Consider the following 13,884-nt stretch of genomic DNA (forward strand, 5'->3'; position numbering starts at 1 on the left):
TGTCAAAAAGGTTGCTATCACACCTACACCCACGCAACTATGATGTAGATATACTCAAAAAGAGGTCGGTGTGTCAGATAGGAGTAAAAGGAGTTGATCAGCATGTGGAGTTTCTTTGTGAGAAGGAAGTCTTAGCAAAGTGGGTGCATGTGGTGAGAAAATACTTAGATGAATATTTGCTGATTTATTCTTTAGTATTTGTGTTGCAATGGCTCCAGGATGGGCTTCCACTATGCTGCATGCTGCACAAAACTGTAAATCACATCAGCCTCTTCCTCCAAAAGTTTTCAAACTTAAAAAGCCGAAATCACAGAGTACTATTTCTGGTGGGGTACATGCACCTCTGGTGATGGCACTCTGCCAGACTTCTGTGAGATACATAAATATATGCCAGGTGCTACACAAGTGTGTTGGTCTGAGAGCTGCTTTTCTTAGTAAGTTTAGCACAGAAAGTTGGAGTATTAAGCTGGAAGTTGGTCTTGTCATGTTAAGTTCTTTTTCCAGAGAAGAAGAAAAGGCTCGTCTGTCAGTTAGACTGCAGATAGAAATGCCTGTGTCTTTGCTCATTTCTCTCCTGACAAGGGAATAAATCGCTCCTTTAATTCAAAGCCTTCAGACCACTGAGAAGCATGGAGAATGTGTTGGCTTCATTCTAGTCAAGTAGTGCAGGGATAACAGTAATAATTGTTAAGGCAACACATTTCTGGCTCTCCATTCCTCTGATAGGGGACATGAAGGATGACCAGAGAAATGGTTGCCACCTGGAAAAAATCCAGTGAGAGGATTTCCAAGTAGTCATGAGATGCTTCAGTAGTACATGCTGCTGGATCCCAGCCACCACTACTGAGATATTACAGACTGATGGCTGAGTCACAGTAGCAAAGTGTAGTACATAAAACACTGGGCTAGTGAGTCAAAAAATGCAGGAGAAAAAATATTGGCATATTACTTAGTGAATGAAAGAATTTTAATGCTCCCGTTGAAAACTGCTGTTTGCTCTTTCAGATCCAGCGAATTCAGCTCCATCTATTCTAGATGGGTTTGACCACCGTAAAGCCATGGCAGGACAGCGAGTGGAGCTGCCTTGCAAAGCATCAGGGCACCCCGCACCAAAGTATCGTTGGCTGAAGGACAACGTTCCCTGGGAGCCTGACAGCAGGTTTCGGCAGACAGTTACAGGTTTGCTGATCGAGAACACGCGTCCCTCAGACTCAGGCAACTACGTCTGCGAGGTGTGGAACAACTATGGGACTGCTGAGATGATAGGGCGACTGTATGTAAAACGTAAGTCCTGGACTGAGTGAAGATCTCAGGCCACTTCTTGCCTGGGCGTTTGCATCAGGGAAGAAGTTGCCGTATCTTGCTGTACCTTCTGTTTTGTTGCTTTATCTTAGCAATGCTTAAACTTCTCAAAGTTGTGGAACAACAGAAAGTAGGCTATATGGAGATGAGTTAGTTGGACAATTGAGCGATCAGAAGTGCAAATAGATGCAATTTCTAATGTAGCTATATAATTTATCACATGGAGGATATGTAATTTAGAAGCTTGAATTGGATGCTTAAAAAGAAATTGCAAATGTTCTCATGAATAAAGCTGCCAAACTCTCATTGCCGTGACTCACGCTGTTAGGTAATATTGAATACTCATACCTCCCCTCAGTTGAGTATTCATGTGTGAATATTCTGAATGTTTCACAAATTCTACAAAGATAATTATTACTCAGAAGCACTGCACTGGAAAAGTGTTATTCTTCTATTGTTAAAAAAAAAATTATTTCCTGGAATAGAAATAATGCTTTGTGAACTAACATTTCTACCTATACAGCATGACTAGCAAACTGAAAAGGGAGAAGTTTCTGAACAGTTCAGGCCATAAAAATGTCTTCACAAATAATTACACATAATGTATTTGGGCAAAATAAAACCAAGATCAAAGATCAGTAATTCGTGAATTATAACGGGGGAGCTTTGCTTCTAAATGTATTCATAAAAATTAGTTGCATTCAGTCTGCCTTGTATGATACAAAGTCAAAACTTCCAGAGACATGATGTAATCGTATTGCTAGTGATACCAAAAGTATCCCTAGTGCCTGGTGATATGTTTTACTTACTGATTCAGTGGTCAAACAGCTAGTAGATATCTTCTGGATCAGGTTGGCAGGAAGCAACAGTTGGGCAAAGGAGTTTTACCCTCCTCTGCAATGGAGGATGCGGTTCACTTTCTTGCATCATCATGGCTCTGAGATGGTGGTGGTGCACTTGAGTGTGTCTATTTTGTTTAATGGGTCATTGACTGTTTTGAGCCTTTGTGGTCTTTTGGATAGGAAACAGAGATATTCAGTCACTTGTAACATGCATATAAGCACAGATTAACTGTTGCTCTGGACCATTGTAGAGGAAAGGTCTGTTACGTACGTGTCTGTGATCCAGAATGAGTGAGGCCACTGATCTGTGTGTTTTTTTCCAGGCCTCTGTTCCCAATGGGCCACTAAAGATTTATTCCAACCTGTGTATTATGAAATGTTCAGTAAAGTGAATGAGTTAGCAGAGGAAATTTTCACGTATAAGTGTGTATACGTGTGTGTATGCATGTATGCAAGCTGGTAAAAAAAATAAAAAGGATAGTATGTATTTAGTTTCAGAGATTATATCAGTGGTGATAGTAGTCCCTTATGTTTATAAGGAAGTCAAATCAATATGTACAAAGCATGAGATGACATCTGCGTTCAGTAATGCCGATAACTGTTAGGTGGCAGGATAAAGATTGTTTTCCTTGCATTTACGTTTATGACTTTTCTTCAATACTGTTCATCCTCTTTTTTTACAATATAAAACTTGCATTACCTGTGTCCTACTGTTTCTTAAGGCTGACTTCAAAATATTGTAGTCCTCCCAAGTCGAAACAGAAAATCTAGTGAGCCCACACACAAAAACACTTCCATGTGGACAAATCTGATGGATATCTATGGGTGTACCTATGTTAAAATTTTAGTGTGGATCTTCCACCCTTAAAAGCTAATCTCCTGGTCATTGGCATTTACTGCATTGTTCACATCAGGGAGTGATTTTGGAATACACAAACTGCGTTCCTTTGCAGGAAATTAAACCAGAAGATGAGCTTCAGGAATGTACCTAATACACCAGTTCAAAGATCCACACTGAACTAATGTGGAGTAATGTCCTACCCTCCCAAAACATGTGTAGTGCCATTGTTAGGCTCTCAGCACCAATGAGGTTACTCAGTAGATCTGCTCTACTGTTCATTTAGGCATGGGATTATATCATGCGTTGAATAGGTTATCCCTATAGATCTATGTTTTGTGTCATGGATGTTGGTGGCAAAATTGCTTGTTTAGAGCAAATACAGTCCTCTGTTGTTTGTTTGTTTTTTTTTTTCCAGAAGGGTATGGCTGTGATTTTGTTGTTCTCCTTAATTGAGAGTTAATTTGTTACTTGCACATAAATGTACATGTACACTTAATGTTTTCTATTTCCCTTTCCCTTATTTTGATTTAAATCTTCAGAACCACTAAAAGCCACAATCAGCCCACGGAAAGTAAAAAGCAGTGTTGGCAGTCAAGTGTCCTTGTCCTGCAGTGTGACGGGAACTGAGGACCAGGAGCTCTCCTGGTATCGTAATGGTGAAATCATCAACCCTGGTAACAACGTCCGGATCACTGGCATCAATCGGGAGAACCTTATTATGGATGGCATGGCCAAGAGTGATGGTGGAGCTTACCAGTGCTTTGTGCGCAAGGACAAGATGTCTGCTCAAGACTATGTTCAGGTGGTACTAGAAGGTCAGTCACTACCTGTTTAGCAATTCTGATCTCCATAATAATACATGTGTCATCTTTGGTGCCATCATTGTATAGTGAGGGATAGTGGACCCTAAACAAGAGAAGAGGATACTCATGAACTGTCAATAGGGTTTATTGTGCCCTACTCTGAGCAAAAACTAATAGAATGAAAAAATTGATTTGCAAACAAAAATCCCTCCCGAGCAGTCCTTCCAGTCAATTTTTTTTTTTTTTTTGGTGGGGATGGATGGTTGTGCTGCTGATTTTTTACATTAGCTTTTCAGCAGGACACAAGAGAAGAGGTCTCTATTCAACTCCAAACATCTTCTGGGCATTGCTTTTCTGGTTGGGCATATTGGCTGAGGGCTTGGAGATCATCTTAACTGACACGATGTTCTACATGATAATCAAGTGAGAAAAGTTATCAATTTGTACAGAGCCAGTTCACTAATGAGGCTGTAGAGCAGTCATGGCATGGACACTATTTTTAGAGTCTTTATAGAAAAAGAAGAGATTACCTGCCTGGACCGAGTTACCTCGGCAACCATCTCCCGTGACTAAGAAAGCCTAAAGAGCATATAGATAATCTATCATCATGTCGAGAGAGTGCAGGTTATCAGAGAGCAACAGCAGGAAAGATTTCAAAGACACTCAGGTCTCACTGGGAAAATAATGTCTGCTTTCATCTCCAAAAAAAGCCTGTCACTTGAATTGAAAAAAACAAGAGGAGGAGGGGTGGCAGGGGTACGTAGTGTGCACACTCACAGATTTATTGGTCCTGTGTCAGCTTGCTTTCAGGATAAAAAGCTTTTTTTTGTTGCTGCTGTTTTGTTTTCTGAGGGGTGACAGTATCTAATACACAGCAAAGGAAAGGAAGAGAGTCAGAGATGAAAATAAATAAATAAATTAGAACTCTGTCACATAACCAATGGGACAGAAATGAAAGGGAGAGGGGGGCAGAGGAGAAAATTATGAAATCAAATGTTCCTCCAGGGATGCTAAGGTCTTTCAGCAGCCTGAGAGTGGCAGTGTCTTATGTTTTTTACTATGTGGCAAGCAAGGGAATTTTGCAGCCCTGTTTTTAATTCTGTTTTGTGGGGAGTTTTGCACACATCGTGCCAGTTCCCTCAGTTTCCTGCGTGATGTTGCACTGAAATTGCAATGTAAGAATTGTGATTTCCAGGGGAGTCATCATGGTTCAAGCCTCCCAAACGTATAGGTAATACATAGCAGTGTACATGAAGAGACAGTACATAATGCGCACAAGCAAATAGTGCATCACACAGAGTATGAGGCTTGCCAGTCCTGTCCTGACATCCTCTGTCCTGTGTGAAACTGAAAGGAGTTGTCCTTAAAGGGCTTCAGGTACAAGGTGAGTTTTCAAGTGTCTTTGGGCCCTCTCTAGGTAATGAGGTGCCTTTTCCTTCTGTTTCTTGCAGGCACTAATACTGTAGGAACACTGAAGTTAGTTAGCTTACTTGCCACTTGGCTCTTTAAAACCAGACAGTAGCCTGCAGCACTGTTGTCCGAACTTCGGACTGGATTGCTTCCTGTGTTCTGCATACTGCTCTTGGTTTGTGGCCTTTTGCTCCCAATTACACTGAAATTCCGTCTAGATACAGCTTTGAAAGTGTGATTTTTCAAAGGAGAACAAACATGCATTGCATGATCTCAGAAAGAACTTCCTAACTAATAGCAGAATGTCGGCACTCCTAAATGTTACCCTGCTGAGCTGGATAGGTGGTTATTTAATCCTGTTCCCTACTTACAATCTCAAAGTTTCTGTCTCCACCTATTCTCTTTATTCACTTCCCTGGTAGAGGCTGAGTAAATTGTGACACAGATCACAGGAGAAAGTGTTTGAATGCTCTCATTTCAGAGGAATATTTATCTGTAGCACAAAGCGACCACAGAAAGAAATTGGCATCACTGCTGTTACTGGCAATCTGTATTCAGAAAAGCTTAATTTAATACTTTTCTAAATGGGGTATTGTGGGTCAGGACTAAACTGCATTGGCACAGCTGTGTGAAATTAGCCTATGCAAGTTATGCCTGGCTCTTGCCAACAGGATTCATCCTTAGCTTTCCAAGGAGCTGAAATCTACCGGGAGAAGAAAAATTCCAAATGTGTTGAGGTTTTGTGATGAACTGTGTATGACTTTAACACTTTTCTGCAAGAACCTGGCAGTTCATACAGCTGTGCAGAGCCCTTGTCCATCTATTCAAGTGCTTTTCCTTCAGCAGAGTCAGTACCAGGTTTCTCAGAAGATGAAAAAGAAACATGCAGTAAGCAAAGGATCATTTAAGTACTCTACTACCAAAATTTGTTTTCCTCTCTCAATAATTAGAGTTACATCCTGGAACACAATTGTTTGCATCGCTTCTAAAAAAGATCTTGGCTCATGTGATAGGCTCCAGGATAGAGGGAACAAGCTTTACACCATGTAAGTGCTATTCTCCTGCTTTTCTTTCCCATGGCAGATGGAACTCCCAAAATCATTTCTGCCTTCAGTGAGAAAGTGGTGAGTCCAGGAGAGCCAGTCTCCCTTATGTGCAACGTGAAGGGGACTCCTCTGCCTACGATCACTTGGACGCTGGACGAAGATCCCATTGTGAAGGATGGCAGTCATCGTATCAGCCAGATGATCACCTCTGAAGGCAACGTGGTCAGTTACCTGAATATCTCTAACACTCAGGTCCGAGATGGTGGAGTTTATCGCTGTACTGCCAACAACTCTGCTGGAGTCGTCCTGTACCAGGCTCGAATAAACGTAAGAGGTGCTTGTCAAATCAGCTCCTCAAAAAAACACACATAACTCATTGTAGTGGAGAAGAAGATTGTTGCATGTGATGAAATGAGTCTTGGAATGCCAAAACCAACTTACTGTTTTTCCTCTCCTTTTCTTCCCCGCTCTCTTTTCCCACTCTGCCTCTCCAGCCCCATCTAGAAAGTGTATGGTATGGTTAAATGTTGGAAGAACCCTTTGGCTTGTGTTCTACAGTCTATTTTTCCTATACTCATCTCTATTAGCTCACAGTTTCTTTACTTTAGTCCTGCTGTGCATGGGTTTTTTTTTCTTTTCCTTTCCTCCTTTACTTGTCCAACATTCATTGTAATTATTCATGTATACAGTACTTTAGCTTGCATTTCTAGCTCTACATGGCATAATACCCATCCTCATGGTATTATACTTTATATATGTCAAAAAAAAGAAAGCTAACTTTGTCAGTGTTCTCATGTGTAACAGGATTCTAGCTTTGTATCAGTTTTAGTGTTTCACATTAATTAAATCATCCTCAGCCTTTTAATTTGTAATGCAGCAAAGATTTTATCAGGCAAGCGTTGGATAATGCAAACATATACCCCCACATAATGAGTATGTATGCTGCAGGGTGAGGCAAAACTAGAGCATATAAAGATTAGGGAAACTGCTTAAGTAGCTCTTAAAAGGAAAAACTGTCAAATGCTAAGAAGTGTTGTGCAAGCCACATCTGTAAATGTTGTTAACATTTGTATATTCAGAAGAATTATATGCATGTTTCCTCAAGCAAATATGCCTTTAAATTGTTTTCAAGAGTTTCTTTTTACCTTTCTAGGGCCAGCAAGCATTCGACCAATGAAGAACATCACAGCAATAGCTGGACGGGACACCTACATCCATTGCCGTGTGATCGGCTACCCATATTACTCCATCAAGTGGTACAAGAACTCTAACCTGCTACCATTTAACCATCGCCAAGTGGCATTTGAAAACAACGGGACACTGAAGCTTTCAGATGTGCAGAAGGAAGTAGACGAGGGTGAATACACGTGCAATGTCCTCGTTCAACCCCAGCTGTCCACCAGCCAGAGCGTGCACATGACAGTAAAAGGTGAGGTTAATTTGGAAAACTAGAGCCAAGCTAACGGCTATGTCGTTTATAGAAAGGCAGAATTGCACACATAGGATTGTCCTGGCAGTTAGATAATGAGCACTTAAGAAGGTTAATCCAGATTTGTGTTTATTTTTAATGATGACATAGATGCTAATCAGTCACTGTGTCTTGTTCTCTCTTGACTTTTACCCTCCTTTGTTCAACTAGGAAAGTATTGCTTTCTAAGTGGAAGCCTTGCAGAAGCAAGGTTTCTATGAGCAGTTTTCACTACAACAACTAAGTCAGTAGATTAATGGTTTCTCACCTAAGTTTCACTGGTGACTGTTTCTCTGCTGGATGACAAAGTTCACATTTTCATTAGCCAGTGACTTTCCAGCTTTTAAAAAATAAGATGAGAATTTTAATGTGTGTGTTTCTGCCAATAAGCAGAGACAGGAACTAAAAGCATTAACCTTGCTTTCCTCTTATTAAGTGTGCTTTTCTGAGTGTTCTTGATGCTTAGAAAGGTAGCACTGTAAATAAATGTGACTTGAAATCCTAATAGGATGCTTAAACTCTATTCAAATAGTCCCAAACAAGGATGTTCAGATGGCCCTGAAAGACTTCAGCAATAGATGAGAATAGGAATTTTTTAGCATTGTGTTCTGACTGTTCTGATATTGGCAATGTTCAGACCTATTCACAAGGACACAAAAGACAGAAAACCTGATTGCAGTAGGACCTAGTTTTGAGCAGTGGGGCCACTAAATAGTGCACTTCATGTGAACCTGTAGGAAGAATTGAGGTATAATTTCACTGTTCCTGAAATTCTTAGAAACTTTTCCTGGGCTTTTTTTGGGGGGAGAGGAGAGTAAGGAAGGAAGGTTGATTTCTGTACCCATTCTCAGATGAGATATAGAAAACAGTAAGGTAAAATGACTTTGTTACAGACATCTGATCTTTTAACTTCTTTCTGTTCTGTTTGTTTAGCCCTTCCTTGTTTTCCGTCTTGAGTGATGTAATTGCTAATTATTTCGAGAGGTTAGGGGATTAGCTTTAAGCCACAAGCAATTTGGACTCTGAAAGGCATGACATCTCGCATACCTGAGACCATCAGGGGCACTGGTCACATGCTGTGGCATAAAAAGCTGATGTCACTATTTCTTTTCATGTATGTGGTACTTTGCTTGACATTACAATAATATCACAGATCGGTTGATAAAGTTTAGGAACTGAATGCCAAATTGGTACTTGTGTTGCTGCTGCCCTAACAGTTCGCCACGGTAAATCTGGTGGGGGATGCTGCCTCTTAAATTATACTGTTCTTCAAATGACTATCAAAATGAATGTGGCCAGAAAAAAGAAAAATCCAGCAGTCTGTCCTTACAGTTCAGGCATTTAGATCAAAACATTACTAGTCACTGAGAATGCTAGCTGGTACCTCAGGTGCAATACTGTTTTTTCTTCCATTAGGTTACAATTTCAAACTTGACAGTTCCTCCCCCAGAAAGCAGATTGCCAGCTCCATCAATTTTGATTGAACTGTAGCTTTTGTCAATGATTTGACTTCCTTGAAGGTATTCTACTGTACTTCTGGATATTCAGCTGGCAGGGCCATTGGCCGGTCAGAAATCTCAAACAGTGACTGAATATACTCTAAATAACTTGCATAAACACGTGGCATGTTTGAAGAGTGCTGGTGGGCTGAGCTGCCGCTGCACCTGTGATACAGCCTCATCCGGCGTATGCCCCGTCAGGGCAGATGGGCCGGAGCAGTGCAAGTTACAGCGTGAAAAGCAATGCATGGCACAAGCAAAGCAAATGTGTCAGTGTGGCTCACATCTATTGATCTGGAGATGCCACAGTTGGCTGCAAAGTGCCCTAGCTACTTCATCATGCCCCAGCCTTGACAAGACACTGTTATTTAAAAAAAGGTTAATAGCCTGTCCTCATATGCTAAGACCAAAATGTCAAAGGTGAGCTTTGTATGTCAGACCTGAACAAATCTCAAGGTTCTGCTACTGTAGCCGGAGGTCAGCATTGCCACAGTGTTTTTTTAGATGGCCATGTATTGTTTTCTTCTGTAACTACATAGTGATTTTATCTAACATATTAGTGGAGAGTCAAAAACGGCCTGTTGCTTTAAAATATTATTAATGTTTGTGTTGTCTTTTTGTTTTTTAGATTCCAAAGTTGATGTGATGAGTTTTCAGGCACTTACATTTGATTCTGAGAAATACAAAATATGGCCCAGCTTGCATACTGGAGGTTAAAAGTACTCTGAAATATGACATTGTAAGGGGAGTTAATGTCAGTGCCCACATATCCTTATTTATAGTTCAGCTTTTCATACCATCAGTATACTTACTTCTCCAGAGAAACAGAGGGAAGATTATTGCCCATCTTCAACATCATGGGTCCTTTGGTTTGTTCTCATTTCTGCTACAAGCTTCCTGGGTGACCTCAAACCAGTCATCTGAAGGGTGATTCAGAATAGATGATACTTAATGAGCTGTTACTTGGTATTTTGTTTCCTCTGTTCTGTTCTGTTCTGAAGACATAATTATCAATTTTCTCATGAGCTTTTCTGAGATTATAATCTCTGTGGCATCAAAGTGTTTCAGAAACAATGCATTCATTTTCAAAACCCACCTGGGTGATCAGGAGCGCTTTGGCAAATGGCAACTGAGGCACAGACTGAACTTGAAAGTATCCACAAATTTTTGTATGTTCAATTTCAGAAGCCTACAGCTTGATTTTTTCCAGTTCACCTGCTGTTATATAGCATTTATATGTTCAAAGCTCTGCTCCCATTGAAATGAAGTTGCTTCTGAGAGTTCTTTTTCCTTCTTCAGATCAGTCACATCACCCAGCTTAGCAACCCCCTGGGAAAGACAACTTTTAAGTAATTTAATTAGCATTATCAGAGAGATCTGTGGCAAAGGTGAATACAGAATTTGGCTCTACAGGGCAGCATTTATCTGCATTATGCATACAACTGGCCTTTCTCCTCTGCAGTCCTCTGGCACATTTACTGCCCACTTTCCAAACTCTCCAGTACATGAAGCATCCTTGTTCTGTCTTGAATGAAGACTTGCTAAAGGCAACATCCAAATAAAGATATGCAACAGCATAAGCATGTAACCAAATACAAGAGGGCTGCCCATCCTGTAGAGTATTTCGAGATTTACAAACATCCAAATGAAAGCAAAATCTTGAGGACATTCTTCAGAAATCACTGTAAGATCTCAGATAGGAGAACAGAAAGTTTCTTGACAATAACTTCAAAACGAAATCCTTGCTGCCAGAGACCCCAAGAGTGGGGCTTATAGAGCCTTGCTGTGCAGCTTCCCACCTGGCAGCCTGTCAGGAAGCCAAAATCTTGGGAGCTGGGCACTTATGTGCTATTCAACCTTAGGCCAGCTACTTCTTTGTGTTGCTGATCAGAAGAATCAATTAGACACCACATGAAATGAATTGTCCCATTTTTTAGGAATAACTGGTGCCCTTGTCTGCATAGCCACCTACCCCAGAGTTCTGCAGACTCCAAATAACTCTGTACCACAGAGATGTGGCATGCCACCCCCCACCATCCGTTGCCTGTCCCCTGTCTCTGTCCCAAAATCTGGATCTTGGGACTAGCAGTCCCATGAGCTGGCTGCTGGGAGCTGAGTGGATAAGCTGGCAGGAAAATACACAGGTTTCTGCTTGGCAGACATAGCTCTGTTGGAACAGTGCCTGAGTCCTAACAGAGCTTTTTGGAAATCAAGCCATCTTGGCATTATTTTTTTATATTTAGACAAATGAATTGGCCAGTTCTGAGTTCTGACAAAAAGCCATGAAAACTACCCACCCTGTAATGCATACCTAACAGGGGGGAGACTACGACTGTACTTACATACTTAATTTCTGGTATTTGATACCTGTCAACCACTTGCCTTTGCAACTGTAATAATACCCTTTCAACATGTTTTGCTTTGACTTGTGTTAAATGCAATTTTCTTTTTAGCTTTTTTATAAAGTAAACTGAACCCCCTTTCCTCCCCCTCCTGCAAAGTGGAAACAGTAGTTACTGATATCCTCAGAAGTAATCGAGATTAGCCTTGCTAAGGATACTGCGTAGGTCCTTGCCAAGAACAGAATGATTCTTAGCAGCACTAGTTTCTTACTCTGCATTTGGCCCAGCTCTAGTGGTTTGCCAGTGGGGTTCATATACATCTGCAGATGAGAGAGGACTGTTGAAGTCAGACATCCTAGGGAGAATACTATTCTGTAGAAGATGTAGGGTTTTGTGTTCATTCCTGCTAAGTATGACCTGTCCTCCTCAGTCTTCTCCAGCTCATCCTTGCCCTCACCCTTGCTTTTCTGCTCTGGGTTCCAAAGCCAGTCAGTCCTCCACGTCTTTCCCATCTCAGTCCTCATTTCCTTGGTGCCTTGTTCTCATGACTCAAAACTAGCCTTCCCCTTCAGAGCTCCCAGCCTTCCTCCCAGCCTCCAGTTGCAGTCCTCTCTTTCTGCTAATCTTCCCTTTCTCCATCTCCACTGGGTTTCAGTCTGTCTCCCCTTCATGTGGGTCTTTGTTCACTGTCAGTGCTGTACCTCACCCCACTGCTTCCTTATCCCAGTCCTGCATCCCCAGCCAGTTTCCCAACTCCACTTTACCAATGCCCATCACCTCTGCAATCCCACCGCAAGCCTGCTCCCAGCATCTGACTTCCCTCCCACTGCCTCTAAATCCAATTCTGTAATTCCCTTTTGTTATCCTGGACACTGCTTTGATCTTCTGCTCCATCGATTGCTGCTGCTATCTGCGTGCCCAGCCATGCAGGCTGGTTCACCACTCTGGTCCCTTGGCCCCCACATCTCCTTTCTTTCTCTCTGCATTGAAATAATTTTTTTCATGCTTCCTGGGCCCAGCGCGGGCAGCTGCAAGAGCACGAGACAGACAAATCTGTCTGCTTTGATTTCTGACATCTCACCAGACTGCACCTGCACCACGTGGCTGGAACTGACTCAGCCACTGAAGGCAGTGCTAGGATGTGTTCAGTGCTGCTCGAACCCTGGGAGCTCGTAGCTGTTAGTCACTGGAAAATGTCTTCTCAGGATGTGATACCTGTGGGGTTTTGTCTATTTATTTACTTGTTTTTGCTCAGACTGCAAAATGCGGGCACTCTTGTGGTGACTTTTCATAGGGACAGCAAGAATATCTGATGCTAGTGCCACCACCTGCTGAACTTGAAATCCATGCTGCTAACCATGGGGCAGGTGGGACTTCTCAGATTCTCACAATGCCTTTTTTTTTTGCTTTTATGGTAGGATCAATATATACTGCATCCCTATTTTTCCACCCTCCTGCCTTATTCTTGGAAATGGCCAAACAGTTGTAGCTGAAACTTTCCAGCTGATATGACTCAGCCTGAGGCAGACACCTGGCCTGGAAAAATACTATCCAAACAAAAGTCAAATGGCAGGCAAACGAAAATAGTCTTATAATGAGAAGTGTTGGCAAACAAAGAAAGAGGTTATATTACCCACCCCATCTGTAAGTTTCATATTTCAGTTGAAAAACAACCCTTCAAGTGGCAAGATGGTAAAATAATAACAGCAGCATCTCTTCTACAGCATTTTAGTAGATCTCAAAGCATTTTAAAAACAGGAGTGAGTCATTATCTCAATTTTTTTTTATTATGTAATTTATAGTAATAGTTTTCTCAGCTACAGTAAAAGCCATCACTAGTAAGTGATGATTTTCTTTTCATCAGTCTCATGGGACACACTTCTCATGTAAACAGCCTGCTGCTATTCACACTTCTCCGACAAATTAATTGAAAAAGAAGCCCCTGAGAGGGAAGGGTGCAGCATCATTAAAATAAAAAGTGCACTGTTCAAACGGACTGTTTCTGATCTTGTAGAGACTATATATCTCATTGATTTAGAAGGCTTCTCATTGCCCTATACCAAAGTGATAGCACTTCACCTGTTGTGAACCGCGTAGAAGAATTGTACCAGCCTGTTTCTTTTTAGAAAACAAGCAAACCAAACAGGGGCTATTTTTAAATAACTTCATGTTGCAACTATTTGAATACATTCTCTTCATCTTTCCTGGGAAGTATCTAGCTTTTTCAAATATATAATATGTTATTGGTGGATTTGCATTGCAGATCAGTTCAGGGAGGGCTGGTTTAGATAGTGAAAAATGTGCAGGCACAGAAGGGAAAAAACATCAGGG

The 13,884-nt window shown here is 41.4% G+C and overlaps 1 protein-coding gene across 1 annotated transcript in view; it reads left to right on the forward strand.

Annotated features, from left to right (window-relative positions):
• Positions 1–13,884, forward strand: part of DSCAM (DS cell adhesion molecule) — a 443,556-nt gene that overhangs the window by 254,030 nt on the left and 175,642 nt on the right. The window contains exons 6-9 of the mRNA XM_050891759.1: positions 1,006–1,284; positions 3,525–3,800; positions 6,282–6,578; positions 7,398–7,673. Of these exons, the coding sequence (XP_050747716.1) occupies positions 1,006–1,284; positions 3,525–3,800; positions 6,282–6,578; positions 7,398–7,673 (1,128 nt within the window). The remainder of the gene's footprint in view (positions 1–1,005; positions 1,285–3,524; positions 3,801–6,281; positions 6,579–7,397; positions 7,674–13,884) is intronic.

This window comes from Gymnogyps californianus, chromosome 1 (assembly GCF_018139145.2).
Source record: "Gymnogyps californianus isolate 813 chromosome 1, ASM1813914v2, whole genome shotgun sequence".
In the NCBI taxonomy this organism is placed as follows: domain Eukaryota; kingdom Metazoa; phylum Chordata; class Aves; order Accipitriformes; family Cathartidae; genus Gymnogyps; species Gymnogyps californianus.